A 27,639-nucleotide genomic window follows, 5' to 3' on the forward strand; every position below is an offset into this window, starting at 1 on the left:
AATATACTACAGAATGTCTTTATTTATAGTGTGAAGCTAGCTTATATAGCATGGTTATTAACATAATAACAACAACATTCAAATATGCGTCGTTAGATTACACGTTGTTACAGAATGCGTTGAAGAAATAAAGGTTCACTTTTCGTGCCAATTTTGAAGTAAATCCATGCAGTACTTTTTGAGTTTATCCCGGACATACTTACAAACAAACAGACGAAAATTCTAAACTATATTTTTGGCTTCGCTATCGATGGTAGATCACACCCCAAGTATTCTTTAAAAAAAATATCCAATGTACAGTTTTGACTTTCCTATCATTTTATTATATGTATAGATTTTACAATAGTCAAATAATTTGTGATAATTATTTTTAATTTTAATAGGTACAAAATATTCGTAATTGTAATGTATACATCAAATAATAAAAAGAGTTTACATAGCTTACTAACCAACAAACTTAATACATACTTACATACAGACACACATAACACTCTCTCACACGCAACACACACACACACACACACACTCACGGAACACACACACTCACAAACTCACATATTAAAACAATTCATGAAATAAATTAGAAGTTTATGTAATCGTCGTCTTACAAACTTAAAGCTAATGTATATATTAAATGAATGTATAAGAGATATATTTCCTGGCACCTATTATGGTATAATAAATAATTACTGGAAGGGAATGGTGCTGATAGCCGAGATACAGGCTATGCCTAGTTCGGTTACAGATGCTAATCTCATTACTTCTGATATTGTTGCCACATTATCATTGTAATATAGTTCTAAGTTTGTGAAATAAAGATATTATTATTATTATTATTATACATTTTATCTAAGTGTGTTTTGTACGTTCTACCATAACTTGATAAACCATCACTTATCATCGACTCAACCAGAGATTAGTACAGTTGTAGTCTAATTGAGTATGGCATTTTTAATTTAAGTAATAAAAACTTCTCCAGAATAGCTCTTAGTTTGTCACTGGTGTGATTTATATGGTCTTTTCAATTAAGACTCATCAATAATCAGTTCTAGATATGACTTCAATACTATAATGTCACGCTGGTTGTATTGTGATAGATAAAAAAAAAACACATTTTTATATTAAAGATTTTTATTTGTTGAGGATACTGCAAAATATTTGGAAGGTGAAATATATTAGACGTCTAGTCTGTACCAAGCTGACCATAAGACTTGGTAATTCCTGTTTCCAAAAGTGAATTATTTTACAGCTGGATGGTAACAAACATTGTACGAGTAAAAAAAAAAAAAAAAACGTTGGATTTGAACCTTACAACACGGATAGGGCTATACCACCTACTTCTGAGTAAGTGTGTTAGCGATCTGCAGGACTTTAATTGGCAAAGCATAATGTAACAATATTACAGTGGTAGTTGTTTTGTTGCCTACACGTAAAAGTTAACATTTTTTTTTTGCTTAAGAATAATAAAATAACACTAACAAGTGCTTCATGGGTATATTTTAAAATACACAAGATAGTAAGGTATAGACTGTTCAATTGTCTTTGCGCTGTGTGCGTGTGTGTTACATCCGTTTTGATTTTAGCTAGTGAATCTGTTATAGTAATAAGTTTAAATATAATAAGTCTAATATATCGCGGGTATATTTAGGATAAAAAGTTTGAAAAAAGTTGACAGTTTTATGAAAAAAAATTGTATAATATCATTTTAAAACAGGTAAAAAAAAAAAGAATTTAATGTCTCATCACACACGCACAGGTTTTGCAAGATGCAGCTTTGCGCTGCATTTTTATTGAATAGCAAATGATTTGACGGTATATATGGTATCTAATAACATGTAACATCGTCGTCATGCGTCGGCCTACGTGGACGCCATCTTGCAGAGGTGTCTCAGCTGCATGATCTTGATGTCGTCGGAGCCGAACTTGACGACCCCCTCCTGGTTCTCGATGGAGATCAGCTGACCCACCGCCTCGCGGTCCTCGCCCGCTATCACCTGGAACGCGGTAAATAACCGAGGTTTAGAGTCGGGGCGAAACATTTGTTAAGTATTGAAATAGTGTTAATTTAGGTGATATTAGTGTGTGATGTTGGTTCAGTGACGTACCTTGACGCGGTCGCCGCTGTGCGGCACGACGGGCTCCAGCAGGTGCGCGGGCAGGTTGAGCACGCGGTCCTCGGCCGGCAGGAACACGGCGCACGACGCGCCCGACACGCCGCGCACGGCGCCCGCCTGCCCGCGCAGCGCCGCGTCCGCGCCGCCGCGCACGCGCACCTCCAGCTCGGGCGCCGGCCAGTCCGCGTCCTCGTCCGCCGAGCCCGGCGAGCGCGCGCCCGGGCTGGGCGTGCCCAGGTAGCCGGCCGCGTAGCCGGGGCTGGGGCTCGGCCGGTAGGGGCTGTACGTGTGGTCCGAGCCGTACATCGTGCCCGGCGTCTGCGGCGTGAAGGGGCCCTGCGAGTAGGCCGCGTCGTAGGCGGGCGGCGAGGCGGGCAGGCCCAGCGCCAGGTCCAGGTCGGGGCGCGGCGTGTGCGCGGCCGCGTCCCAGGCGGGGTGCGCGGGCGTGCGCGCGCCCTCGTGCGCCGGCGTGCTGGCGCCGTAGTGCGGCGTGCGGCTGCCGGCCTCGTACACGGGCGTGGCGGCGCCCTGCAGCGGCGTCTTCAGCCCCGCCTCGCGGTACGTGGGCGTGTGCGCGCCCGCGCGCATCGGCGTGCGCCCGTAACTGCGGAGAGGAGCGCGTTAATGTGGTAATGAACGTAACGTGCGATGTAAATAAAACGTGAGGGCATCGAAGGGTGAGACGCCGACCTGGACAGTCCGCCGCGGGGCGCGCCGGTGGGCCCGCCGGCCGCCGCGATGTGCCCGCGGTCCACGGAGATGGTCTGGCAGGACGCGTGCAGCTCGACGCGCACGGTGCTGCCGTTGGCGTCGCGCACGATGCCCACGTTGCCCTTGAAGGGCCCGCCGGTGATCTTGATGGTCTGGCCGATGAGCTCGCGGTCGCGCGCGGCCGGGCCGCGCCCCCCGCGGCCCCGCCCCCGCCCGCCCCGCGCCGACGGGTGCAGCGGCGACTGGATGCGCGGCGACATGAAGCCCAGCGCCAGTCCGTTGGCGGCGGCCGAGGCCTTGGCGCCGCCCGCCAGCTGCAGGTGGCGCGTCTTGCACACGAATATGCCGCCGTTGTCGAGGTACATGCGCGACTGCAGGAACGCGAAGTTGCGATACAGGTGCTTGATCTCGCCCTCGCGGCCGGCGTGCGGCCCGTCGATCACCTTCACGATGTCCTTCTTCTGGATGCTGTTGTGCTCGGAGTCCAGCGCCATGGTGAAGCGGCTCTCGCGGCGCTTCTGCAGCGCCTGCGGCTTGCACTCGATGACCTTGCCCTGCATGCCGAGCACGTGGAAGTTCTCCTTCTCCAGGCGCACGATGACGCCGACGGTCTGCGCGTCGAGCATCACCATGTCGCCCCACTGGAACTGGCCCAGCGAGTCCACGCCGGTGGCCATGTCGGAGCACAGCTGCAGGTCCCGCGGCAGCACTTCCAGCTCGTGCATGGTCAGGTCCGATACAAGCACCACCCGGTGCGGCTCCACTCTCACTATCAGCCCGGTGTCGCCCTCATATCTGCCGGCCAGTACTTTCACGTGATCTCCCTGCTTGAAGTATTTTCGCAGTTCGTTCGGCTTAAATACGAGTGGATCCTTTAAAGCGTCGTGCTTTGGCATAACCGTGATCATTGACCCGTCTATGGCGATAATTCGAGCCTGAAGGTTGGCCAGATCGCCGGTGCTCACTTCGACATTATCTCCCATAGAGAAGGAATGTAAGCTCGTCGGGTCGTCCTTGGCGGGGGCCGCGAGCTCGATGTCGATTCCTTCGAGCTGTTCCTCAAATCTTTCTAATTCGGTAAGAGTAGGCTTAACTCCCTCCGCTAATATAGCAGACATTGGGAAATTTTTGTAAAGAAAACCTTTTCGTGAGTATCTGTTTCCTTCAAATATCAAAAAGTCACCATCGGAAGTGACCTCGCCGCCGATAGCACGGATAGCTTCAGGGTCGAAAGGTTTCGCGGCAGGCCTGCGCTTCTTCTTTCGCTTAGCGGCCTCGCCTTCGCTCTGAACAGTCCTTAAAGCTCCTCTCAGTCTTGTATAGTCTATTCTAGGTAGCAGTTTCAAATGTACTTGATTTTGAGCTAAATCGACATAGTCCACTTGAGCTATGTCATCCTTAAAGAGACCTCTCTTTAACCGCACCCACTGTTTTGGTTTCAAGCCTGACTGTTCCTTGACAACTCGTAATACATCAGTCATTTCTTTAATTGGTACCATTTCCTGTTTCCAAGTACCTATTTTCAAATTTCCAACCTTATCGATGATAGCTTTTACGTGCGTCTGTTTGTACGCTTCTATATAAATATAACCTTTTACACCTTCAGGTGCTACTACTGACTTAATCTGGTATGATTCTGGGGTGTTCTGATAAGTTATGAACTTCCTCATAAGTAAGAGTACAGTTGCTTTCTCTTCACCGATACGGCATTTGACCATCCACAAGTTAGGATCCTTGATTCCAGGCAGGAGGGTTTGCTGAGTGATCTCGTCAGACATTTCCTCGCCTCCGTCACCAAAATGTCTGAGTGCAGCTGATTCATCTGCATATTTGTTCCTCAGATACTCTTCGATTTCCTCTTCCTTCTGTGAGTCCCAGAGGTTGGTTCCTCGCCGTCGACCTTCAATCTCCCGCGCCGTGGGTCCAATTTCATCGACCTCATTGCCAACAATGCCCATTTCTTGGGCTCCTTCTTCCCATTCATCATCTTCGTCAACTTCATCATCGACCTTTTAGTAGAAATAAATGACAGTTAGCAATGAAAATGAAAATTGAAATTAAATTGATTAAATTGAATTGTGGTGATATATACAATAAACAATACATTATAGTAAATAGTACTAATATTATAGTGCTATATTTTATGCTAAAAAAAATGTAATAAGCTAGCTTTCAAAGCAAGTGACACTGAAAAATTCAGAATTGGTCAAATTTATTTTAAAAAACTACTCATAATTGTGATTTTGATAGCTGTCATCCGTTTTTTATCTACGTCTTATTAAAAATATTAAGAAAGCAGTTATAATATAAAAATGTATTGAAGACAATTCTGTGCTCGTTAAATGTGAATGGTAACAGTGATGGTATGCACTCACCTCAGCTTCATCAATAATAAAACCTCCATAACGACTATCCTTCTTCCTTTTCTTCCTGCGTCTCTCTTCTTCTTCATCTTCGTCATATTCTTCGGAGTCAACTAAATCTTCTCCCTCTGGCTCTTGTTCATCCTGTATCAGATAAGTTTTATAAAACCTTAATTAGTAGTAAACTTATAAAAACAGGAAGAAGATGTTTTCAAACTTGAAAAATACGTACACATGACGTTCAAAAAACGATATGTTTAAAATTAAATGGTTCATAAGTAAAATGGTTGAGAAAAAAATAATCTTCAGCCTTAACATTTAATAATATCGCCACACCTGTTTTTGATAACATCTGCTTCTTCAAACAATGCTGATTTCATATCGTATTATACAACAATTTTTTTCCTGTTGCATTTTTCTATCAGTTAAAGATACTTGAACAACAGTTTATGAATAATAAGTCTATCTCACTTCTGATTATGCAGATACACTAAGATGAAGTTAAACATTTTATTTTATTTACCTTTTATAATACCAACATTTGTTATAACAAAAAACATTCATCATTACAGCCTATACAGTCCACTGCTGGACATAGGCCTCCACAAGTTTACGCCAAAAACAACGTGAACTCATGTGTTTTGCCCATAGTCACCACGCTGGGCAGGCGGGTTGGTGACCGCAGTACTGGCTTTGTCGCACCGAAGACGCTGCTGCCCGTCTTTGGCCTGTGTATTTCAAAGCCAGCAGTTGGATGGTTATCCCGCCATCGGTCGGCTTCTTAAGTTCCAAGGTGGTTGTGGAACCTTGTTATCCCTTAGTCGCCTCTTACGACACCCACTTACTTACACTTACTTACATTAAAATATTTCATACTGACTAATGTTTTTTGTTAATTACACTTAGCGTGTAATTAACAAAAAACATTAGTCAGTATGAAATATTTTGTTGTTTATATTTATCATGGATACTTTAAAGTGTCAATGTGAGGACTAGTATTGTCACATTGCATGTCCATACATTATAGGATAATGCAAAATATTACTATATTTGTACTAAAACACAGTTTATATATTATTTTCAAGAGTAACTGAGAAGTTTTCAGTGAGCTTTACATTTAAAAATAATAACCACTTTAAAATCTTAATTTTTAAAATTCAGAGGTGCTTCTGAGGTCTAAAACTCATCTAAAACATTTCATACAAAACTTTTCATTGACTTTAAATGTGTAATTTTTTTTAATCCACAATGATTTACAAAAAATTAAATTTGTCTAACAATATGTATAGTAAATATTGAAAGTAGATTTTATGGAAAATTGGCATGTTGATAATCTTAATTACTCAAAACTGACCTGAAAGGTTAAAAATATAATTATTTTTTATATATAAAAAAAATATGTTTAACAGACACAATTGTCTGCTCTTAGAGGGGCATCCATTAATTATGTGAGCTCAGAATGGGGAAGGGGTCCAATGAAATCTAACCGAATGTCATTTAAACCGAGGGGGCGGGGGGCGGGGGGGTAATCGAAAATCTCACCTCAACTTTGAAAAATATTAAATATACAGATATTTAAAAAAACATATTTTGAGTGTTCGTTTTGCCCGCTAAAACAAATCTCATGGCTATTAAAATCATTCAGTTTTTGATTTGAATTTTATTAAAGTTAAGTAAATTAACCATAGTATATCTGATTTGCTTATTATTTTCCCGAATGATTAAAATAAATTTAGTTTAAAATATTTTTAGCGTCAATCTCACTTAAGGGTGGGGGGGGTCCAAGCAAATCTCATTAAATCTCACCTAAGGAGGGAGAAGAGTATAAGCTGATCGAATAGCTCATAATATAATTAATAGATGCTCCCTTAAGGTAAGCAATTTAATACTTGTGTTATATGTAACAGTCAACTGATATAGCTACATAATTTTTTTCTGTAAATACATACAAATAATATATATAAATATACATATATTACACCCAGACTTGGGGCAGGAATCGGAAACTACAATCCCCTGAGCAGAAAACAGGGTCCGATCACTGCACTGTACCAACGGGTTAGCTATTTGGAATTTATATAGAGACACTACAGAGTTAAAAAGATCAAAGCAATAAGATCAAATAAAAATAATAAGTAGTAAATATACATTATAATGAGACACGTTGTTATTATTATTAGTAACCTGATACTGGCCATTTTTTTTCCATTACACCAAACGATATTACAAATGAAAACAAGTAATAAAATAACATATTTATGATATTATAAACTATTAAATGTATATGTAAATTAATCGTATCAACATAAAATTATCGATAATCAGTATCATTTCAAAACAATACAATTTTACCTTATATAATAAACTAATTTAATTATCTTTTAAAGAAATACCTCAACTTCTTCATCGCCGGATGCCTCTTTAGCTTCATCGTCTCTGTTTCGACTGCCATCCGATCCGGCTGAGCGGCTCCTGTTACAATGCACGTAATCAACTCAGTAATACCTAATATACCTACTTGTAGATCTTGGGGGTTAATAATTACCTGGAGCGAGAACGTGAGCGTGACCTCGATCTAGAACGTGACCTAGATGGAGACTTTGAGGGACTTCGGCTACCAGACTGTGAACGAGATCGTGAACGGGAGCCCGACTTAGCCGAACGATTTGATGCAGCACTTCTTCTTGATCGATTCGACACTACACTGCCTGCGTCTGAACCACTTCCAGAAAAGTTACTACCTTCTGAATCCGACATTCTCACTTAACGTTAAACAGTCATTTATTTAGAAAACATTTATGCATAAATATGCCTTTTTCAGCAAAATATGTCGATTGCGACTGTGTACCTACTACCTACGACAAAATTAACAGCAAACGTGACAGTCACAGACGAAATACGAATATGGCAGCCAAGTTTTTATTCATATACAGAGTTACAGACTGATTTAAGCAAAATCAAACGTCAAACTAAAAATACAAATGAAAATTATCTGATTTATATTATCTGATTTTATTTACTGTTATCGCTGTTGTATCTAAATATAATTTGTAGCAACATCTTTTGTTATTATCTTTAAAGTAAAATAATTTTATAACAATCTTATGTTGTCTATGTCATGGACGGCCAATAAAAATAAATCCTTTCTTTTGTCTATTGATTCGTCGCTGCCCCACCGACTGATGTGAAAATTTTCTTTAAAAATTACAAATGTGATAATATTTCATGATTATTAGACAAAAACCGAATAAAACAGGACTAATAAAATATCAATAAGTAGGTTTCTTATTTGATAATTTTTAAAAAGCGAGAGCTATGCAGTTTTAGTTTTCATCTTTCGCTGATCGTCAAATAGCTTTCGATCGTATTTTCGCACGTCCTATTACAAACAATTACGAGTTTTTACAGCGAATTAGTTATTCTCAGTAGCCGTGGTGGTGTCGGAAGTGTAAAAGTGTAGTGGTGCAGTGTGGTGCAGTGCAGTGGTGTCGGTCGCAATGTATCAGTGAGGACGGCGAGTGCCGAGTAAGGGTTCCCGGGTGTCATGTTGGAGACGCGGTCGGTGCGCGCCGCTGACTCGGTGTGGGCGAACAAGCCGCTGCCGGCGCCTCACGCTATGGCCAACTCCAGGCACGGGAAGAACGCCCAGGTAAAAATAATTATCGATCTGTTAGACCATGGTCGCACAATGGAAATGTCAAAACAGTTTTTTAATAAATATGTCAATTTTAAAAACAACAATTTGTTTAATCAAAGAGCTTTTTTTTAAAACAACCTTACAATATACTAAAACATCAATAAACAGTAAATATAAAATATTAGATAATGTACAAAAAAAAAAAATAGTAAAATTTAAAAAAAGAATTACAGGCTAGAATTATTTTTACTATGCAACATGTTAATAAAACATTCTTCGACAATAAACATTGAACAGCGACAATAAACATTAACAATTACTCAATTTATGTTAATGTTTATGAGCACTACTTCCTCTGCTCTCACTCGGTATTGTTGTAACCTTCCACACTTCCCACCTCACGCGTAGGAGTGTAGATATTGCACAAGATTGCAAAGGTCAACAAGCTCAGTTAAAGAAAAGATAAGATCTAACTAGCTGAAAAGTAATAAAGAATGTTCTCCACAGGTTTTTCAAGTTTATTTCAAATTTTTATTAGTATATCCTGTGGCTGCAATCAAGACAAGCCTAGTAGTACGTTTAATCCATCAGCTTATATCTCCTTAGTCATACACTCTTAGGCAGTTAGGATTAAAATATATTTTTAAAACTTATCAATTGTCTAATCAAGTCAGTAAAGACTTAGACAAAGTCAGCTGTTGAAAATATTATAAAATTGATGAAATTTTCAATTAATGAAATAATTTGTAATAAAAAATTACTATGATAAATTTTTAATAAAATTTGAGACATCAAATCAATTGAATAATATTGATTCTGTATTTAAAGTTATATTTTTTGCTTCTAAATATTTAGAAGAAGTAAAAATATATATTATATTCTTTAAATAGTTTTATGTTAAATATTACAAATACTATTTTTAAACTATATATTGACTCTTGATAGACTGTTTCAAATACATCACTTTATCTTGAAAAGTGTGTAACTAATTTGGCATTACAAATTATATTCATAACTCTAAAAATATTTTTAAATATAGTAGAATACAGTTGACGTAAATTAAAACAGCAAAACATATAAATATTGATGTATAGTTGTAGTATAGATTCTATAGTGCTTCTCCTACGCGGAGAAAGAAGCCTATGTGAGCCTAAGAAGCCAGCAGTGGGATGTTACAGGCTGAATCGTGATATTCTGTAGTAGAATTAGTTAACCAATGCTCAGTTTTTGTTTATTGCTTTGCTTCTATATATATTTGTCTTGTTATATAAACCTATAATTTACTGATATTTTTGTTAATTAAATTATACTTTAAACTAGAACTTTGTATCCCAACAGTCAAACAACCTAAGAAATAAAATCTTCTCCTTTGTTGACATTAATTGATGTATATGTTAATGTAGACATATTGTGAATGGTTCAGCCTGTAACATGTGTTGGAGAACTATATTTATGTATTATATTTGTGTATTATTAGATACATATAGAATACTGTTACTTTCATACATATTTCACCAGCTTTTAGATAGTATTTCATCTTTATAATAAACTAACAAATACTTCACTCTCAACTCTCAACAGCCCCCAGTAGGCTGTGAATCCCACAAGCTAAAACACATTTTGGTTCTGAACAAACATACAAGGCACATGCACCAATGCCTAGAATAGAATTTTTAGTACAGGGAATAAACCCATAACAACTAGAACTTAGTCACTCAAAAAAACTAGTTCAACTGTTTTCTACAGTTTTAACAAAAGTAATAAAAGTGAAGGTATAATAATTAAAAGCAAATGTAGAAATCTTGAGCCTGTAAAGTATTAACATAAATAACTGTATATTTTTTTTTATAAAAATTGTTAATAAATGAAGTCCAAATTATAATGAAGTCAAAATGTTAATGAAACCCAATTCTTCTTTCTTAATATGTCAATTCTAATATATATTGTTTAACAAACTTTTATAAAACATTTCCTGACCCAGCAAAGTTTTTACTGCCTAATTTTTTTTTTGTTTTTTTTTTTTTTTGTTGGGAATCTGCTGATTTTGCCTTGGCTTATCCTGATAATAATGAACATGCAAAAAAAAAAAAACATTTCCAATTTGTTGCAGTCATGAAGAAGTTATGTTTGTAATGCAAACTTTTTGTATACATTTGTTGAATGCGATGTATGTTATTCATGATTGAATATGATTTTACCTCAAACTACAAATAGGTAATCTAATACTACAATAGGTAATATGTTGTTAATTGAAACAAAAACTAGTGGTTGCTCTGTAAAGAGAAATTTATTTTTTTATGAAACATCACAAATTATTTTTGCAAACACAACCTGTAAAGAGAAACAACATTAAAAGCTATTGCTTCAAATATTATTTTAAAAATTAGAAATAAAATTATTTGATTTTGAAATTATAACCTTGTTTGTTTTATTGTACAAAGCTGGAGACCATATTTCCATTGATGAATTTCTAGATTAAACATAATATTTTGAAGTATAAAGTTGAAGATAAAGCGGGGGCAAATTTAAATTAAATGAAGAATAAAACAACTTCATTTACATATATTATTGTATTTATTATTATTACATTTATTTAGTTTTATGAATTATGATTCAGAATGTAAATAAATTGTTGACAATAAAATAAATGAAGTAGGCATTGGCCTACAAATAATGCTTAAAAAACAAAAATGAAAATTGTATGTTTGTTGTTCATATAACAGTATCTAACACATGAAATTTGTTCTGTATAATTTTTCTTATTTACTAATCAAACTTCTTTATCTGTTGGATTCTTTTATTTAAAACATTTTAAAACAACAATTTAAGTACAACAGCCCTACTTGCTACTTAAGCTCTAACCCTTCTTCTACGTAAAGATAAGGCTATGGCTAGTGATGGAATGTTATAGGCCGACTCGATTCGAAAAAGTACAGCAGGCCCCAAGGGTCGGTTTACCTCTAGTCAATATCAAATCATATGTTGCTAGTTAAAATTTGCTAAAAAATGGCGAAACTTTTTACTTTTGGGTAAACTTTAGGAATATATGGAAAGACAAGTTTTACCATTGACTTTTCATGTGTCATACAAAAAATTTAAATATGTTGGTCTAATATTGTTATTATTCTGTAAAGCAATATGTATTTTTTAAATATGCAACAAGCAAGATAATTTATTATTCATTCAATAATTGTAAACAAAATTTCATTACAGCCTATACAGTCCACTGCTGGACATAGGCCTCCACAAGTTTACGCCAAAAATAACGTAAACTCATGTGTTTTGCCCATAGTCACCACGCTGGGCAGGCGGGTTGGTGACCGCAGTACTGGCTTTGTCGCACCGAAGACGCTGCTGCCCGTCTTCGGCCTGTGTATTTCAAAGCCAGCAGTTGGATGGTTATCCCGCCATCGGTCGGCTTCTTAAGTTCCAATGTGGTTGTGGAACCTTGTTATCCCTTAGTCGCCTCTTACGACACCCACGGGAAGAGAGGGGGTGGCTAAATTCTTTAGTGCCGTAGCCACACAGCACAAACAAAATTAGTATTAATTTATTTAATTTTATTTTGACGTAAATATAACAGCTTTGTTTAAAGTTATGAGGTATGAAATAATTGTGTTTGCCCGCAAACGAAAAAAAACCGACTTCAATTACATCGACGAGTAATAAACGTAGATCGACGAAAAAATAGTCAAGTAACTACGCGTTATCAAAGATTACCCAAAAAGTGGTTATCAGATCTCGATAAAATTTATATGTGACCACATTGGTAAACACCAGCTTTCGATTAAATTAAAAATTATCAAAATCGGTACACCCATTAAAAAGTTATTGCGGATTTTCAAGAATTTCCCTCGATTTCTCTGGGATTCCATCATCAGATCCTGGTTTCCTTATCATGGTACCAAACTAGGGATATCCCCTTTCCAACAAAAAAAGAATTATCAAAATCGTTACATCCAGTAGAAAGTTATGCGGTATAATACAACGTAGGTCGACGAAAAAAGCGTCAAGTAAAAACGCATTATTAGATATAACTCGAAAAGTTATTGTTAGATCTCAAATTTTAAATGGAACCAAATGACATACACCACCTTTCGATTAAAAGAAAATTTGTAGAAATCGGTCCACCCAGTCAAAAGTTCTGATGTAACATACATTAAAAAAAAATACAGTCGAATTGAGAACCTCCTCATTTTTTGGAAGTCGGTTAAAAATACATGCAATTTTTTTACATGTTGTATGACTATTATAATTGCTTGAAGTAGGGATGCTCATTTCAGTATAAATTTTCATTCTGTATATGTAACTGTGGGGGTAATAGAGTACGTTATATCGCCTACATGGAGAAAGAGGACCATACTAGCAGTGTGTTTACAGCCTGAATCGAGAGGATGTTAAATTAGTAGTAAATAATATCTTTAAAATAAATGAAAGGTTTAAAAAAAAATTTGGTCGGTACAGTATAGTTAGAAAGTATCAAAATTAATATTTAACATGCTAGTAGTAGGCAACCACCAAAGTAGTTAATTGATTTGTTGGTCAATACTTAATTGTAAGAAATAATTAATGATCAAATAACTTATCATCTGTCAGATCAAGAAGGTAACGATTACAAGAGTGGTCTTGCAAAACATTTGTACTGACATCTGTGTGGGATTGGATTTATCGTAGGTGTACAGAGAAGCTTCTAAAAGAAAATATTGTTATTGCTATGTTATTAAGGCAATTTTAATAAAATTTAGATAGTTAATAGTTCTGTTCATAGTGTAGTAGTAGGTACCTAATATTTAAATATTTATGTGATTATACCTTCATCATTACAACCTATACAGTCCACTGCTGGACATAGGCCTCCATAAGTTTACGCCAAAAATAGCGTGAACTCATGTGTTTTGCCCATAGTCACCACGCTGGGCAGGCGGGTTGGTGACCGCAGTGCTGGCTTTGTCGCACCGAAGACGCTGCTGCCCGTCTTCGGCCTGTGTATTTCAAAGCTAGCAGTTGGATGGTTATCCCGCCACCGGTCGGCTTTTTAAGCTCCAAGGTGGTAGCGGAACTGTGTTATCCCTTAGTCGCCTCTTACCCTCAACCCTTACTACTGAGTGATGTAAATGGAAGTGGATTTTATAGGCTAACATATTAGGTAATAATTTTGATCTACAACTTATAAATATGCTTAAATTTTACTTATATTTTACTTATGAATTTAATAGATAACACTGAATATTTAATAATTTTAACTATTTTATTATTAAAATATGGAAGCTTTAGATAAATATCCTTAAAAAAAAGGAATTTTTTAATAGTGTTGTTACATTTTTATCATGAACAAAAAATAAACTTCTTTCATGAATTTGCTTAACACAGTATCTCCTTCTAATATTAGTAACGTTCTATTAGTGAAATAATTTTTAAATTTGGTTAAGTAGTTCTTAGCCTCTAGATAACTAGAAAAAAACTCATAAAATTACCTCTTCATAATTTTTTCACGGCTGGGGCTCAGTACTCGGTCACCCCACCCGGTGACGCCGTAAAGACCGCTAGGGTCAACAGCAAAAACTCATGTCGTAAAAAAAACGTCATTATAATATTAGTAGGAATTTAGGGTAAATTAAAATGGAACTCGATTTTCATTCCGAAAAACATTACTGTCGCTTCAGCCTGTAATATCCGACTACTGGGCATAGGCCTCTTTCCCTATGTAGAGAGAACGAGTACAGCGCCACCTGCAACGAGCCGGGCTGCCGACATTTATTTATTAATTTATTTATCGATATTTTAGAGTTTTTACAGCTTACTCCAAATTTTACAAAAAAAAAAAAATCATAATTATGTAAACAATCAATTTCGACAAGAAGCAATAATCATTCAGCCTGTATTATCCCACTGCTGGGCATAGGGTTCTTTCTCCGCGTAGGAGAAGGATCAGAGCTTAATCCACCACGCTGCTCCAATGCGGGTTCGCGGATATATTCTCTACTATGAGTAACTATCGCTATCAGGTGTACATGATAACAACCGGGAGCGACGGCTTAACGTGCTCTCCGACGCACGGCGGGGAGTCCCACTAGGACTACACAAACACCCAGACCACGGCAAACACTACTACTAACTAGAAGAATCCCAATATTCTATATGCAGTAGATTCTTGATGAATTTGCAGGATTTAAGTATTTTTGAAAACGTTTCACTTAAAAAAAAAAAAACAATAATCATGAATATTTCCAGGACGATGTGTGCTACGTGGTCGCGAAGTACGACTACGCGGCGCAGGGCGCGCAGGAGCTGGACCTGCGCAAGAACGAGCGCTACCTGCTGCTCGACGACTCCAAGCACTGGTGGCGCGTGCAGAACGCGCGCAGTCAGTCCGGCTACGTGCCCAGCAACTACGTCAAGAAGGAGAAGCCCTCGCTGTTCGACAGGTGAGCTCGAGCCTCGAGATAAACTTAACTTTGAATGGTACTTGAGTGACATGATATGGAATTGATGAGAGGGTATAAACAAAATCAAAAAAGCCGATTGAATGTAAACTATTTTAAAGTATAAGATGGCACTGATAACAATAAGAGGATGGCACAAGTACTTGAAATATTTTTTCTTTTTTGAGGAATTATATGTTATATGGACTTTATCAATCATACGTTTATAGCGGAACAGTTGGCGCCGCGGGTGGTTTCTAATGTAATTTGCTGCCTATATGTAATTTATACCATTGTGAAACCGAGCTAGTGTATAAAGATGACGAGCCTAACTGGACATGTTGTGAGTTATATCAATGGATAATATTTCATTACAGCCTATACAGTCCACTGCTGGACATAGGCCTCCACAAGTTTACGCCAAAAATAACGCGAACTCATGCGTTTTGCCCGTAGTCACCACGCTGGGCAGGGGGGTTGGTGACCGCAGTACTGGCTTTGTCGCACCGAAGACGCTGCTGCCCGTCTTCGGCCTGTGTATTTCAAAGCCAGCAGTTGCATGGTTATCCCGCCATCGGTCGGCTTCTTAAGTTCCAAGATGGTTGTGTAACCTTGTTATCCCTTAGTCGCCTTTTACGACACCCACGGGAAGAGAGGGGGTGGCTAAATTCTTTAGTGCCGTAGCCACACAGCACAAACTTATTTCACTATAAAACCTTAACGGTAATAATAACGACCGCTTTGGTGTAATTGTGCGTGGAGGTGGAGGTTGTTAGTCCTTGTGGGTATCCCCACCGTGCTTCGTAGAGCACGTTTAGCCGTCGGTCCCGATTGTTATCATTTACACATGATAGCGATCGTTATTCGTACTAGGGAATATATCCGCCAACGTGCAGTGGGGCAGCGTTGTGGATTAAGCTCCAATCCTTCTCCAACATGGGGAAAGAGACCTATGCCCAGCAGTGGGTTGTTACTGGTGGAAGCGTAGCGTGGTAATTATAACGTTCCAGCATCAAAAAGAAAGTGAAAAAGGGGTCCGGGTCGAAGACGCTGCCGTCCAACAGCTCTCCAGTACGCGCGGCGGGGCCGGGCGGCGGGGCGGGGCCGGGGGCGGGCGGGGACTCGCCGGGCGGGCGGCGCGCGGAGCCCACCGAGGCGCTGGGCACGGCGGTCGTCAAGTACAACTACCAGGCCCAGCAGCCCGATGAGCTGTCGCTGACGAAGGGCACGCGCATCCTCATACTCGAGAAGAGCAATGACGGCTGGTGGCGCGGCCAGTACCAGTCGCATACGGGATGGTAAGTCGCGTATATTACGGTCAGTTTTAGGCAGCCAGTAGCTTCCCATATTTTTTAAAGTATTCCGCAGAAATCGTTTATCAAAAATCTAATTTTTTTTTACCAAATACATAATTTTCATTTTAGAATACCTGAAAAACTGTGCTTTGGGTGTTGTGCACCTATACAATTTTTTAACAAAATCTAGATCCATACATAATTATGTTATACTGTGTAATACACAGCTGCTAAGATTACTGATGTTGCACTTTTGGTTGCTTTCAGGTTTCCTTCGAATTATACGAGCGAAGAGGGCGACAACGAGGACACCGTTCACACCTACGCCATGGCGGAGAACGTCCTGGATATCGTCGTAAGTTACTGTAGAGTTTAAGCGGTAGAGCCGATAGTTTAATTAATCCGTAGAGTGAGATCGTCTTGAAAGTAATGTAATAAGATTGTACACTAGCTGACCCTGCAAACGTTGTTTTGCCATATATGTTATTAACCCCCCCCCCCCCTCTCCCCGGGCCCTATAGCTTAGCTTGTAGATGTTGGCCGATTTTCAGACCTACCCGATATGCACACAAAATTTCATAAAAATCAGTACAGCTGTTTCGGAGGAGTATTGTAAGTAACATTGTTACACGAGAATTTTATGTATAAGATTTTTCACTAATTTTTTAATTCAATCACAATAAAATATAGTCTATGTCACTCCTGAATAGTGTAGCTTTCTGTTAGTGAAAGAATTTTCGTGATCGGATCAGTATTTGCGAAGATTACCCCACAAACAAACAAAGTTAGAAATTTTACCTCTTTCTAATATTAGTATAGATTTCAATTTCAATATTTTTTTTTTTGATTTTTACTTCTTTTAATATATAATCTGTAACTAATGTATTCTTATAGAAATAATAATAATTCTAAATTTTATATTTTAATTTCCCATTTGTACTATTGTTTATTGTATATTGAAAACGCTCTGGTGTAGTAGTGCAAATAGTCGCCTTAAACACCGACGGCTCGCGGGTTCGAATCCCGCTCGGGATGGTATTTGTATTTGTACAAATATTCTTTACCGGTTTGGGTGTATGTCCTTGTGGACCTCTCTACCGTGCCTTGGAGAGCACGTTAAGCAGTCGGTCCCAGTTGTTATCATATATATACCTAATAGCGATCGTTACTCATAGTTAGGAATATATCCGCCAACCCGCAGTGGAGCAGCGTGGTGGATTAAACTCCAATCCTTCTCCTACGTGGAGAAAGAGCGCTATGCCCAGTAGTGGGATAATACAGGCTGAATGATTATTGCTTCTTGTCGAAATTGATTGTTTACATATAATTATGTTTTTTTTTTGTAAAATTTGGAGTAAGCTGTAAAAACTCTAAAATATCGATAAATAAATAAATAAATAAATAAATGTCGGCAGCCCGGCTCGTTGCAGGTGGCGCTGTACTCGTTCACGTCCAACAACGAGCAGGAGCTGTCGTTCGAGAAAGGCGACCGGCTGGAGATCATCGAGCGGCCGCCGTCCGACCCCGAGTGGTTCCGAGCGCGCGACAGCCGCGGCCACATCGGGCTCGTGCCGCGCAACTACCTGCAGGAGCTCGCCGACTACCTCACGCAGCCCTACAGGTGCGCACAACATTCACACGCGACAGCCGCGGCCACATCGGGCTCGTGCCGCGCAACTACCTGCAGGAGCTCGCCGACTACCTCACGCAGCCCTACAGGTGCGCACAACATTCACACGCGACAGCCGCGGCCACATCGGGCTCGTGCCGCGCAACTACCTGCAGGAGCTCGCCGACTACCTCACGCAGCCCTACAGGTGCGCACAACATTCACACGCGACAGCCGCGGCCACATCGGGCTCGTGCCGCGCAACTACCTGCAGGAGCTCGCCGACTACCTCACGCAGCCCTACAGGTGCGCACAACATTCACACGCGACAGCCGCGGCCACATCGGGCTCGTGCCGCGCAACTACCTGCAGGAGCTCGCCGACTACCTCACGCAGCCCTACAGGTGCGCACAACATTCACACGCGACAGCCGCGGCCACATCGGGCTCGTGCCGCGCAACTACCTGCAGGAGCTCGCCGACTACCTCACGCAGCCCTACAGGTGCGCACAACATTCACACGCGACAGCCGCGGCCACATCGGGCTCGTGCCGCGCAACTACCTGCAGGAGCTCGCCGACTACCTCACGCAGCCCTACAGGTGCGCACAACATTCACACGCGACAGCCGCGGCCACATCGGGCTCGTGCCGCGCAACTACCTGCAGGAGCTCGCCGACTACCTCACGCAGCCCTACAGGTGCGCACAACATTCACACGCGACAGCCGCGGCCACATCGGGCTCGTGCCGCGCAACTACCTGCAGGAGCTCGCCGACTACCTCACGCAGCCCTACAGGTGCGCACAACATTCACACGCGACAGCCGCGGCCACATCGGGCTCGTGCCGCGCAACTACCTGCAGGAGCTCGCCGACTACCTCACGCAGCCCTACAGGTGCGCACAACATTCACACGCGACAGCCGCGGCCACATCGGGCTCGTGCCGCGCAACTACCTGCAGGAGCTCGCCGACTACCTCACGCAGCCCTACAGGTGCGCACAACATTCACACGCGACAGCCGCGGCCACATCGGGCTCGTGCCGCGCAACTACCTGCAGGAGCTCGCCGACTACCTCACGCAGCCCTACAGGTGCCACACGACTGAAGTAAGACTTTCTGTCTTCACTAACGAATATCTTCTCCTCAAGTTCTGTTCGCCTCGCCCGATCACATTTTTCGTAACGCTTACAATGAAACATCGTTCAATTTAACCAATTACAATGATACGTCACTCAATATAACCAGTAACAATGAAATGTCACTCAATATAACTAATAACAATGATACGTCACTCAATATAACCAATGACAATGAAACGTCACTCAATATAACCAATAACAATGAAACGTCACTCAATATAACCAATAACAATGAAACGTCACTCAATATAACCAATAACAATGAAACGTCACTCAATATAACCAATGAAAATGAAATGTCACTCAATATAACTAATAACAATGATACGTCACTCAATATAACCAATAACAATGATACGTCACTCAATATAACCAATACCCGTATATACCTGCGCACCACACCAGTGACCGCACACATCGATAGCAGCGACGTGCAGCGGCGTTGACGCGAGTGAATAGTTATGACACTACCGTAGTAATCTCTCACCACTGAAATTGGGCTCCGCTTGTGTCGCAGCGAGGCGGGCGAGGGCGGCGCGGCGGCGGGGGCGGGGCCGGGGGCGGGCGCGGGGGCGGCGGGGCGCGCGTGGTACTTCGGCGCCATCACGCGCACGCACTGCGACGCGCTGCTCAACCAGCACGGCCACGACGGGGACTTCCTCATACGGGACTCCGAGACCAACGTGAGTGTCTGAGCACTTCGACTGTCCCTACGTACAGTATCGAAACTGAAAATTTTCTATTTTTTTTATTGCATGAAAAACTACTTTTTATGTATATTTTTTTCAAAGAAAAAAGAGAAAATTGCTATAAAATACACATAAAACCACATTTTTCATGAGCTTATACTCAATATCGATACTTAAAAAATCATTCAGCGTAAAAAATGTAAACTGCCTTTTTTCAATTTCGATATTATACGTAGGGACAGTCGACTTGTAACCCCCCACTGCGTCGTTGTTAGCAACGTGTAGTCGCTATAGCGCACCCGCTGATAAATAAGCTTTATTGATTTATTTTATTGATTTATTGATTTCATTTCATTTAAGAGGTCGCACTTGAAGGAACGGAAGAAGAAAAGTTGTCACATTTACAATTTTGATTAATTGTTTGTAGCTCCTTACGAATATTATGATGCAGCATAGGATTTTGTTGGAAAATACTGAATAGTGGCTTAAAAACCGGTTTGAAAATAGTGGCAAACAAAGAGAAAACAAGGGATCAAGTCCAGCGCCTGGTGGCAAGGAGTCGAGTCCAGTCAAATGCAATGCAATGCTCCAGTAAAAGGAGCGCTTATTCAAGATCTTCTTCTGCAAAAATTAAAAATGTCTGTTGTTAATTCCAGGTGGGTGACTTCTCGGTATCGCTGAAGGCGCCGGGCCGCAACAAGCACTTCCGAGTGCAGGTGGAGGGCAACCTGTACTGCATCGGGCAGCGCAAGTTCAATACGCTAGACCAGCTGGTGGCGCACTACCAGCGTGCGCCCATCTACACCAACAAGCAGGGCGAAAAGCTTTACCTCGTGCGTCCTCTGCCGCGCGCCGCGCAGAACTGCTGAGCGACCTCCGCGCTCCACCTTATATACCCCCACGCACTCCTACATGACTCTTTCGTTGCTCCGAACACTGGCGACGGAGATACGTCCGCCGCCGACGTATGTTCCTGACACTCGGGCGAATGAGTCTACAGTGTGCGACTAGCTTTACTTCTGTATCGTTGCGGCATTGCTCCTCGGATGGAGGATCGTATATGGTCGTCGATCGCTAACTGTCGTATTAAAAATTATATAAATACGGTAGAAGAAACCTAAAAATACCTCACTATGACATAGGCCTTATTATATCTATTGACGCGACAAAATTAAGTCATCGATTTCAATTTATTTATATATATTTCAAATTGTAAATAAACTTCTGTTAGTTAAGTAAGTTTTTCTAAAAATCCGATAAAAATATTGTAAAACAGCAAATTGCGAAAGTTAACAATCGACGTAGCATAATTTTTATTAATTTTTTTTTTTTAAAAAACGAAGAAATAATTAAGGCCTAATAATTTCAGGACTTAAATATTGGTTAAACATTCTTTAAAAAAAAGTTGTTAACTTTTTAACCAAGAAATGCCGCATCGAATCAAAATATAAAATAAAACGCAACTAGACATAGGGGTAACTAATATACTCATTGATCCTAAATTAACTCCATACAATACAATTACTCCAGTAAACCAAATCTAATTGGGTTTAGGAAAAATTAATTTAGATGCAGCGCACATGTAGTGCTGTAAAGCTTAAACATGTTACTTTGAACAACGCTTGTATGATACATTTGATTCCTTGTCGATGAATTCATTTTTTTTTTACAGTTTTAAATTAATCTTTTTGAGTTTTTAATTATAAAGATGTTACAATGACTTGCATATCAATATGAAATTAAGTTTTATATGCTTATCACGTTGTAATTGTTTTTAACACTCAAAATAAAAATGATACGAGTTTCTTGTCTGACATTAAAACACCCACTTTATTAACTAATTCATTTTAGAGAGATCACTGTTATTTCTATATATATTTCTTGGCCGTTACCCAAATGACTACAGGTTACTATGTTTCTATCTGATGACTAATTTGACCATTTGACGCTAATTATTAACTTTTGTACAGTTTGTGTTTAAATGTTTGTTTGTCGACAATTTGTCTAATGATTCGCACCCAAGTGTTGTCAGATGTTTTACATATAGAATTTCCGAGGGGCTTGTACATCCGGTCCCCTCGATAATTATATAGATTTATATAGCGTTGATACAACGCCCAAATATTATAATTATTACAATAAACCAAAAATAAGCTGCTTTTTCATTTTCTATTATAAATAAATGTAAGAGCGAAATATTATTTGGTAAGTAATGTCGTGTAATTATTAAATGATTTTTTTTATATTTATATATATAGATAAGCAGCGTTTTTTGTAATGTACTCATAGTTCCATAGATAGGCTGCGTACACATTGGACGATTTGTATTAATATAACCAACCAGAGTGTGTATACAGATTTAATGTTATCTGTATGTGAAGCGAGTTCGCTTGCGTCTCTCCTGGAGTTATCGTCATTCTTATCAAATGTTTTACTTTAGTGTAGACAGACATATAAGAGATTAGAGAATACGAGTAAAATAATTGATTTATTTATTGATTAGTTTATTGTTTTCTATGAGATTACACATATATTACCCTCCAAAGACAAAATTTAATGTTATGAAAAAATAATGAAAAAATTAAAATATAAATTATGTTGAACATATATCAATTAACAACAAAGAATACTAAGAATGATTTAAAATAAATGGTTTTTTTTTGTATTCACATTTTTCTTCTCTATGTATTCAACATACATAGCATATTTAAGATGGATATCAGCTAGATGAATCAAAATAAATCACATATATACTACATAATTCACTTTACTACAAGAATCTACAAATACCGCATCCCAGGCAAGTAGTGCAAGTCAATTTTAGATTTAATCGAGCAAAATGTAATTTGCAATTAATTTCCCAATAGTGCCACCTCTGCAGTGTGTTATTTCTCTCTGGTATTCTTCAAGCATTCTTATCATCTGAAGAGTAGATTTAAATCTCCTACGTTCCATGAACTTTAAAGCCTCTGTTGCAGATCGAGACATAATTGTATCGGGGTGTTCATTTTTCTGGTCGTTGTTCAAACTCTTGAATGCACAAGCAATTATCAAAGCATTTTTTATCAACAAATGAATGTTTCCTTCGGCGTGCATCCAGGCGTTTATGGATCTATCGGATCTCATGAAACATCCTACAGCATGCATTAAAAAGAATAAGTCGGAAACGGCAACAGAGGAATAAGATGATCTCACGACTAACCCTAAATCTACTTGGTAAGGGAAATATGAGAATGGATTGATTGATTCATCTAGATCTGAGTTGGCGAATAGCTTCTCTATCTCATCCAGAGTTCCTCTGTGAAATATCCAATCAGGTAATTCACTACAATCCATACCCAAGACGCCCAAAACGTGTTCTACTGATGTCAGACCTGCACATTCATAGTATCTGGTAGAGAGAGACCCATATCGGAGCCCCGCCCACTTGTGCCGAGGGAAGCGGTACATGAACATATCATATGCTGCCACTAACTTATCGTAGTCCTTATCAAAACGCCATGCAATATACTTTGCAATTCTTTCTATATTTTTGTACACTCTAGAGTGTTTATTCTCAAGCTTTTGTTTAATATTGTCAATAAATGTATCGATATTTTCATATGGGCTAAGTCGTGACATTCTGTGTAAGGATAGGAAAACCAGTAAAATATCATAGTCAGGTGCTTCTTGAGTTGAGCTTCCTAATGTGATTTGACCGATAGATTCATCTGTTGTCTTAATGTCAATTATATCAGAGATCTTGACAACCGTCCCTGATTTGCATATTTGTACATTATATGAGGTCCAGTCCTTGTCCGAAAGACATGAAATTTCAGTCGCCATTAGGGCGAGATAGGCTTTGATTACGTCCCCGTTCAGGTTCCCATCTGACATATCTTTGACTATTGACTGCCTGAGGTTTTCCTTAGACAGATGATGTTTTTTTATATGTACTGTTGGTTTGATGTTTTTATTCGACAAAAACCACTCGGATGGATATTGAGTATTTAACCGTGTTTGCGGAATCATGGGTGTGATAGTCTTCTGGGTGGAAACGCGTTTATGAGACATTTTTACACGCTTTATAATTGATTAATTGATTGGTTTAACGGCTTTTTTGCCAATGCCACGTAGAGTGAAGAACACACGAAGGAGATTGGTCAGTGTGGTTGAGATAACTGACTCAATATAGCGTTGGGCGTTATTTAACGTAATCGGTTTCAGTAACTAGTTACGAAGCTAATAACCATGTACGTAGTTTCGCCGATACGAATGTAACGATTATTTTACGTACGCAGTTTTATCAAAAACTTGACACAACGACCGGCGCATAAGCGTTATGCCTTATAACGTAACAGGTTACTATCCCTAGTAATCATTACAATACGCAGATCGCTTACGCGTAGGATAAAAAGAGATGGCTATACGTACTATAGATGCATCTTTGTTTTCGAATATGCTCATGCGATTTTGTACGCAATTACTGTGAGCTTAAGTTTATTTTAATATGTACAGTTTTTTAAAGAAATTTTAATTTAATAAATAATAAATTTAAAGATTAACCTTCGGTCGGTCGCGCATTTTTTGTTTACGCGGTTGGTCGCGTGGGGTCTCTCAAGACCCCAAAAATAAACAGCCTAAAAAAACAACTATCTAATTAAATTTTCTTAACTATCCTAGCAAATTATTGGTAATTAACCCAATTACAATATAACTACAACGAGTTACGTAAAAATATTCTTATATTTCTGCCTTCAACTTACAATCTAAAAGTAGGAACCTAAATTTCTCTCCTTGAGATCACAATCACAAAAAAAAATGTTTTAATGTAAGTAAATGCAGGAACTTCTCCTTTTAATAAATCTATATACAATAACACTAAAATAACAAAGACAGTTACGTGAAATTTGGAAAACACCAACAAAAAAAAAACATGAACTTTTACCAATTGAAGTCAGTCATTTTTTTACCAATTATCTTTTTGGACACAGTCGGTGTATACCGTTTTAATACGTGTTAGGCATATGTTACCCTTACAATAATGGCAAACAGATTTGAATTTTCGATCTGATGATCTTGGACAATGAATGCAAAGGTGTCTTCCTCATTTTTTTTCTTTTTTTTTATGTCACTGCAATTTATCAATCAATTTGCAACTTATTTTGTAGGCCCCATTTCTCTCCCTCTTTTTGACGATGAAAAACTTTTGTGACGATATATTTATCAATGGCTCTTCATCATCATCTCTATACGAACTTTTCAAATCTATGTGTTGTTTATTCGATTCCACAAACACATGCTGTTCGTCCAACGATTCCAGAACCTGACGATGCTCACGCAAAGTTTCCCAATTCTCAAGCAGTTCGTCCCGAGATACCTCATATTATTCTGTAGATTCATCTTCACATTTCTGCTCAGAATCAGTGTTATGCTTACTCCTTTTATCCGGATATATACCGCCTTCACCATCTTCATCATTACTACCACCGTAAACATTGTTATTTTAATCATCTAACCAGCTTGATATATGACGTTGTTGTTCTTCGTCCATTTTACCAGTTAATTAAATTTAAAATAACAAAAAAAAATACATAAAAATATGTTACAAATGAAATCTAAACAAAAAAAATCAATTAAATTTTACTTACGCGGTTAGTCGCGTGGGGTCTTTCGAAGCCCGTACGCACAAAACACGTTTGTATCTTACGCCACTTACACACGAACTGAAGTTAATGGGTATATGCAGCAAGTATAATCCAAATTAGGAGGGTACCCAAAATATTGAATCGCTGAGATGGTTTTAAATGTTAACATTTTACATTTCTGTAACACCTGGGCTTTCAAAGACCCCACGCGACCAACGGAGGGTTAATGTTATTGTCTCGCGTTGAAGTATATACTAAAAAGTGTGGGTTTTTTGTTGTATTTTTAATTATAATGTATGTATTTCGAAAAACAATTAAAAGCTGTACATAAAATCAAATGAACTTCTAAGAACGCCTGCATCGATTAGGTATTATGTTTATACAAAAATCAAAAAATTAATTTAAATAAAATGTTTTGCAGCCAGTCGTAAGCCTGGATAAAGTATGAAGGGAAGTTAATTTTATTATACTATCCATCAATATTAACGTACGTAACGGCATTCGTATTTATAACATATAACTACTGCATAACCATAATACAAACAAAAGTAATATAACGTAGTAACTGATGCTGTATACAGAAATAACTAGTTACGAAAAATAAGCAGTTTCGAAACTAGTTACGCGTATCCACGAAACTACGTATAACCGATTACACATAAAAGACGTTACGACCCACGACTAACTCAATATAATTTTTAAAACAGGCAACACAGTCAGACTTTTATTGTTACACCTTCACCTAAAACAACAGATATTTAATGTTAAACTAAGACAACAGCTATTCGTACATAAACTATTACTTAATAACGCTTCTTCTTTAATTTATGACATGTCAGTGTCGCAACTGTCCGTCGTGCAACATTCTGCCATATTAACGCTTATGCTGCAAATTTTCGACACTCGCAAAGGAATCAAAACTTACAGGGTACTTCCCGTAAATTCAGAATTAAGATTTGGTACAAAGCAACGCACAGAGAATAGATACATTGCCCAGACCCCTAGCTACGCCACCGAACTAAAGTTATTTAAATGGCATAATAGGCTTACAATTGAACTGCCTCGATTTGAATGATATGGTGTATATATTGTTTAATAACGAATTTCGTATATGAATGTTTAAATGAATACCTCTAGCTCGTATTGATCTATATGTACTATTATTGTACTGTATATACGACGTGCCAATTTCCAGGGAGACGGAACCGAAACTCGCGGTACTGTAAGATCAGTGGAGTGTACGTTCGGGCATGTGATATACACTCGTATGTAAAAAAAAAAAACTAAATGCATATGAAAATTTGTGATGTTTGGCTAATAAGTTTATTTATAAGTCACTCGGAGCGTTTTGATACGGGGATCTTTTCTACGTCGTACTACGTTAAATATATAGCATTTTGTACGCACTTGATATCATTGTATGTGTTTGTTTCGGTGAGAAAAAGGGTACGAAATCGCTTCTTTCTGTACAGTTGTCTATGGTTGAGTAATTTGCGCTGTCGAAATTGCGGTTTTGACAAATTTTTTTTTTTGGAATGGTAATTAATATTTTACAACGAACTAGGGTAATCCCAAACGTGATTGCGTCGCGCGAGTTTAAATTATGTACGAATTTACGTATTTTCTTTTATAAGGCATTAGATTAGATATGCGAAGGTATAAAAAAACGTGTCATGGATTTTTGTTTATTTTTTGAATTGAAAAGTTAATTTTAGTAAATTAATATAAATTACATAAACGAAAAGTGTTCTTTAGTTAAATAGTTTGACATGTCAAGTCATGTTTATAATACATATAAAACTAAATATTTTTTTAACTAATTTGTAGAGTCAAAGTTTGCGATATCTACAACATTTTCTATATTTTAAATTGGTTATTACTACTCTGTATTTAAATAATTTAGTGTGACGTAAAATTTAAACTAGCGCTTCTGGTTATGATTGTCGGTCCCGTAACGTGACGGTCGCTAGTCAACGCCAGCATCACAAACGCCCCCCTCTCACATATGCTCCCCCACTATCATTAAACCCGCC

At 38.9% G+C, this 27,639-nt stretch overlaps 2 protein-coding genes across 2 annotated transcripts; one reads left to right on the top strand and one right to left on the bottom strand.

Moving 5' to 3' along the window:
* Nucleotides 1-1,113: 1,113 nt before the first annotated feature.
* On the bottom strand, nt 1,114-8,153 carry LOC123669655 (transcription elongation factor SPT5). Its single transcript, XM_045603249.1, has 6 exons — nt 7,734-8,153; nt 7,582-7,660; nt 5,201-5,332; nt 2,805-4,834; nt 2,106-2,718; nt 1,114-1,994 (listed from the first exon to the last, which is right to left on the bottom strand). Exons 1-6 carry the CDS (start codon nt 7,943-7,945, stop codon nt 1,860-1,862), a joined length of 3,201 nt encoding a protein of 1,066 aa, XP_045459205.1. The 5' UTR covers nt 7,946-8,153; the 3' UTR covers nt 1,114-1,859.
* A 182-nt stretch (nt 8,154-8,335) lies between these two features.
* LOC123669656 (cytoplasmic protein NCK1) lies at nt 8,336-22,481 on the top strand. The gene is made up of 7 exons (XM_045603250.1): nt 8,336-8,837; nt 15,057-15,250; nt 16,258-16,545; nt 16,810-16,897; nt 17,973-18,163; nt 19,808-19,973; nt 20,636-22,481. Exons 1-7 carry the CDS (start codon nt 8,733-8,735, stop codon nt 20,846-20,848), a joined length of 1,245 nt encoding a protein of 414 aa, XP_045459206.1. The 5' UTR covers nt 8,336-8,732; the 3' UTR covers nt 20,849-22,481.
* Nucleotides 22,482-27,639: the final 5,158 nt, after the last annotated feature.

The sequence above is a fragment of the Melitaea cinxia genome, chromosome 3, assembly GCF_905220565.1.
Source record: "Melitaea cinxia chromosome 3, ilMelCinx1.1, whole genome shotgun sequence".
NCBI lineage: Eukaryota > Metazoa > Arthropoda > Insecta > Lepidoptera > Nymphalidae > Melitaea > Melitaea cinxia.

Bases quoted from the DNA above. Each gene is read 5' to 3' on its own strand.
- LOC123669655 (XM_045603249.1), bottom strand. From the start codon at position 7,945: ATGTCGGATTCAGAAGGTAGTAACTTTTCTGGAAGTGGTTCAGACGCA. The intron at 2,719-2,804 runs GTCGGCGTCTCA...TCCTCTCCGCAG, and splicing joins CCCCGCGGCGGACTGTCCAG to TTACGGGCGCACGCCGATGC. The intron at 1,995-2,105 runs GTACGTCACTGA...ACCGCGTTCCAG, and splicing joins ACAGCGGCGACCGCGTCAAG to GTGATAGCGGGCGAGGACCG.
- LOC123669656 (XM_045603250.1), top strand. From the start codon at position 8,733: ATGTTGGAGACGCGGTCGGTGCGCGCCGCTGACTCGGTGTGGGCGAAC. The intron at 16,898-17,972 runs GTAAGTTACTGT...GGCTCGTTGCAG, and splicing joins AGAACGTCCTGGATATCGTC to GTGGCGCTGTACTCGTTCAC. The intron at 19,974-20,635 runs GTGAGTGTCTGA...TGTTAATTCCAG, and splicing joins TACGGGACTCCGAGACCAAC to GTGGGTGACTTCTCGGTATC.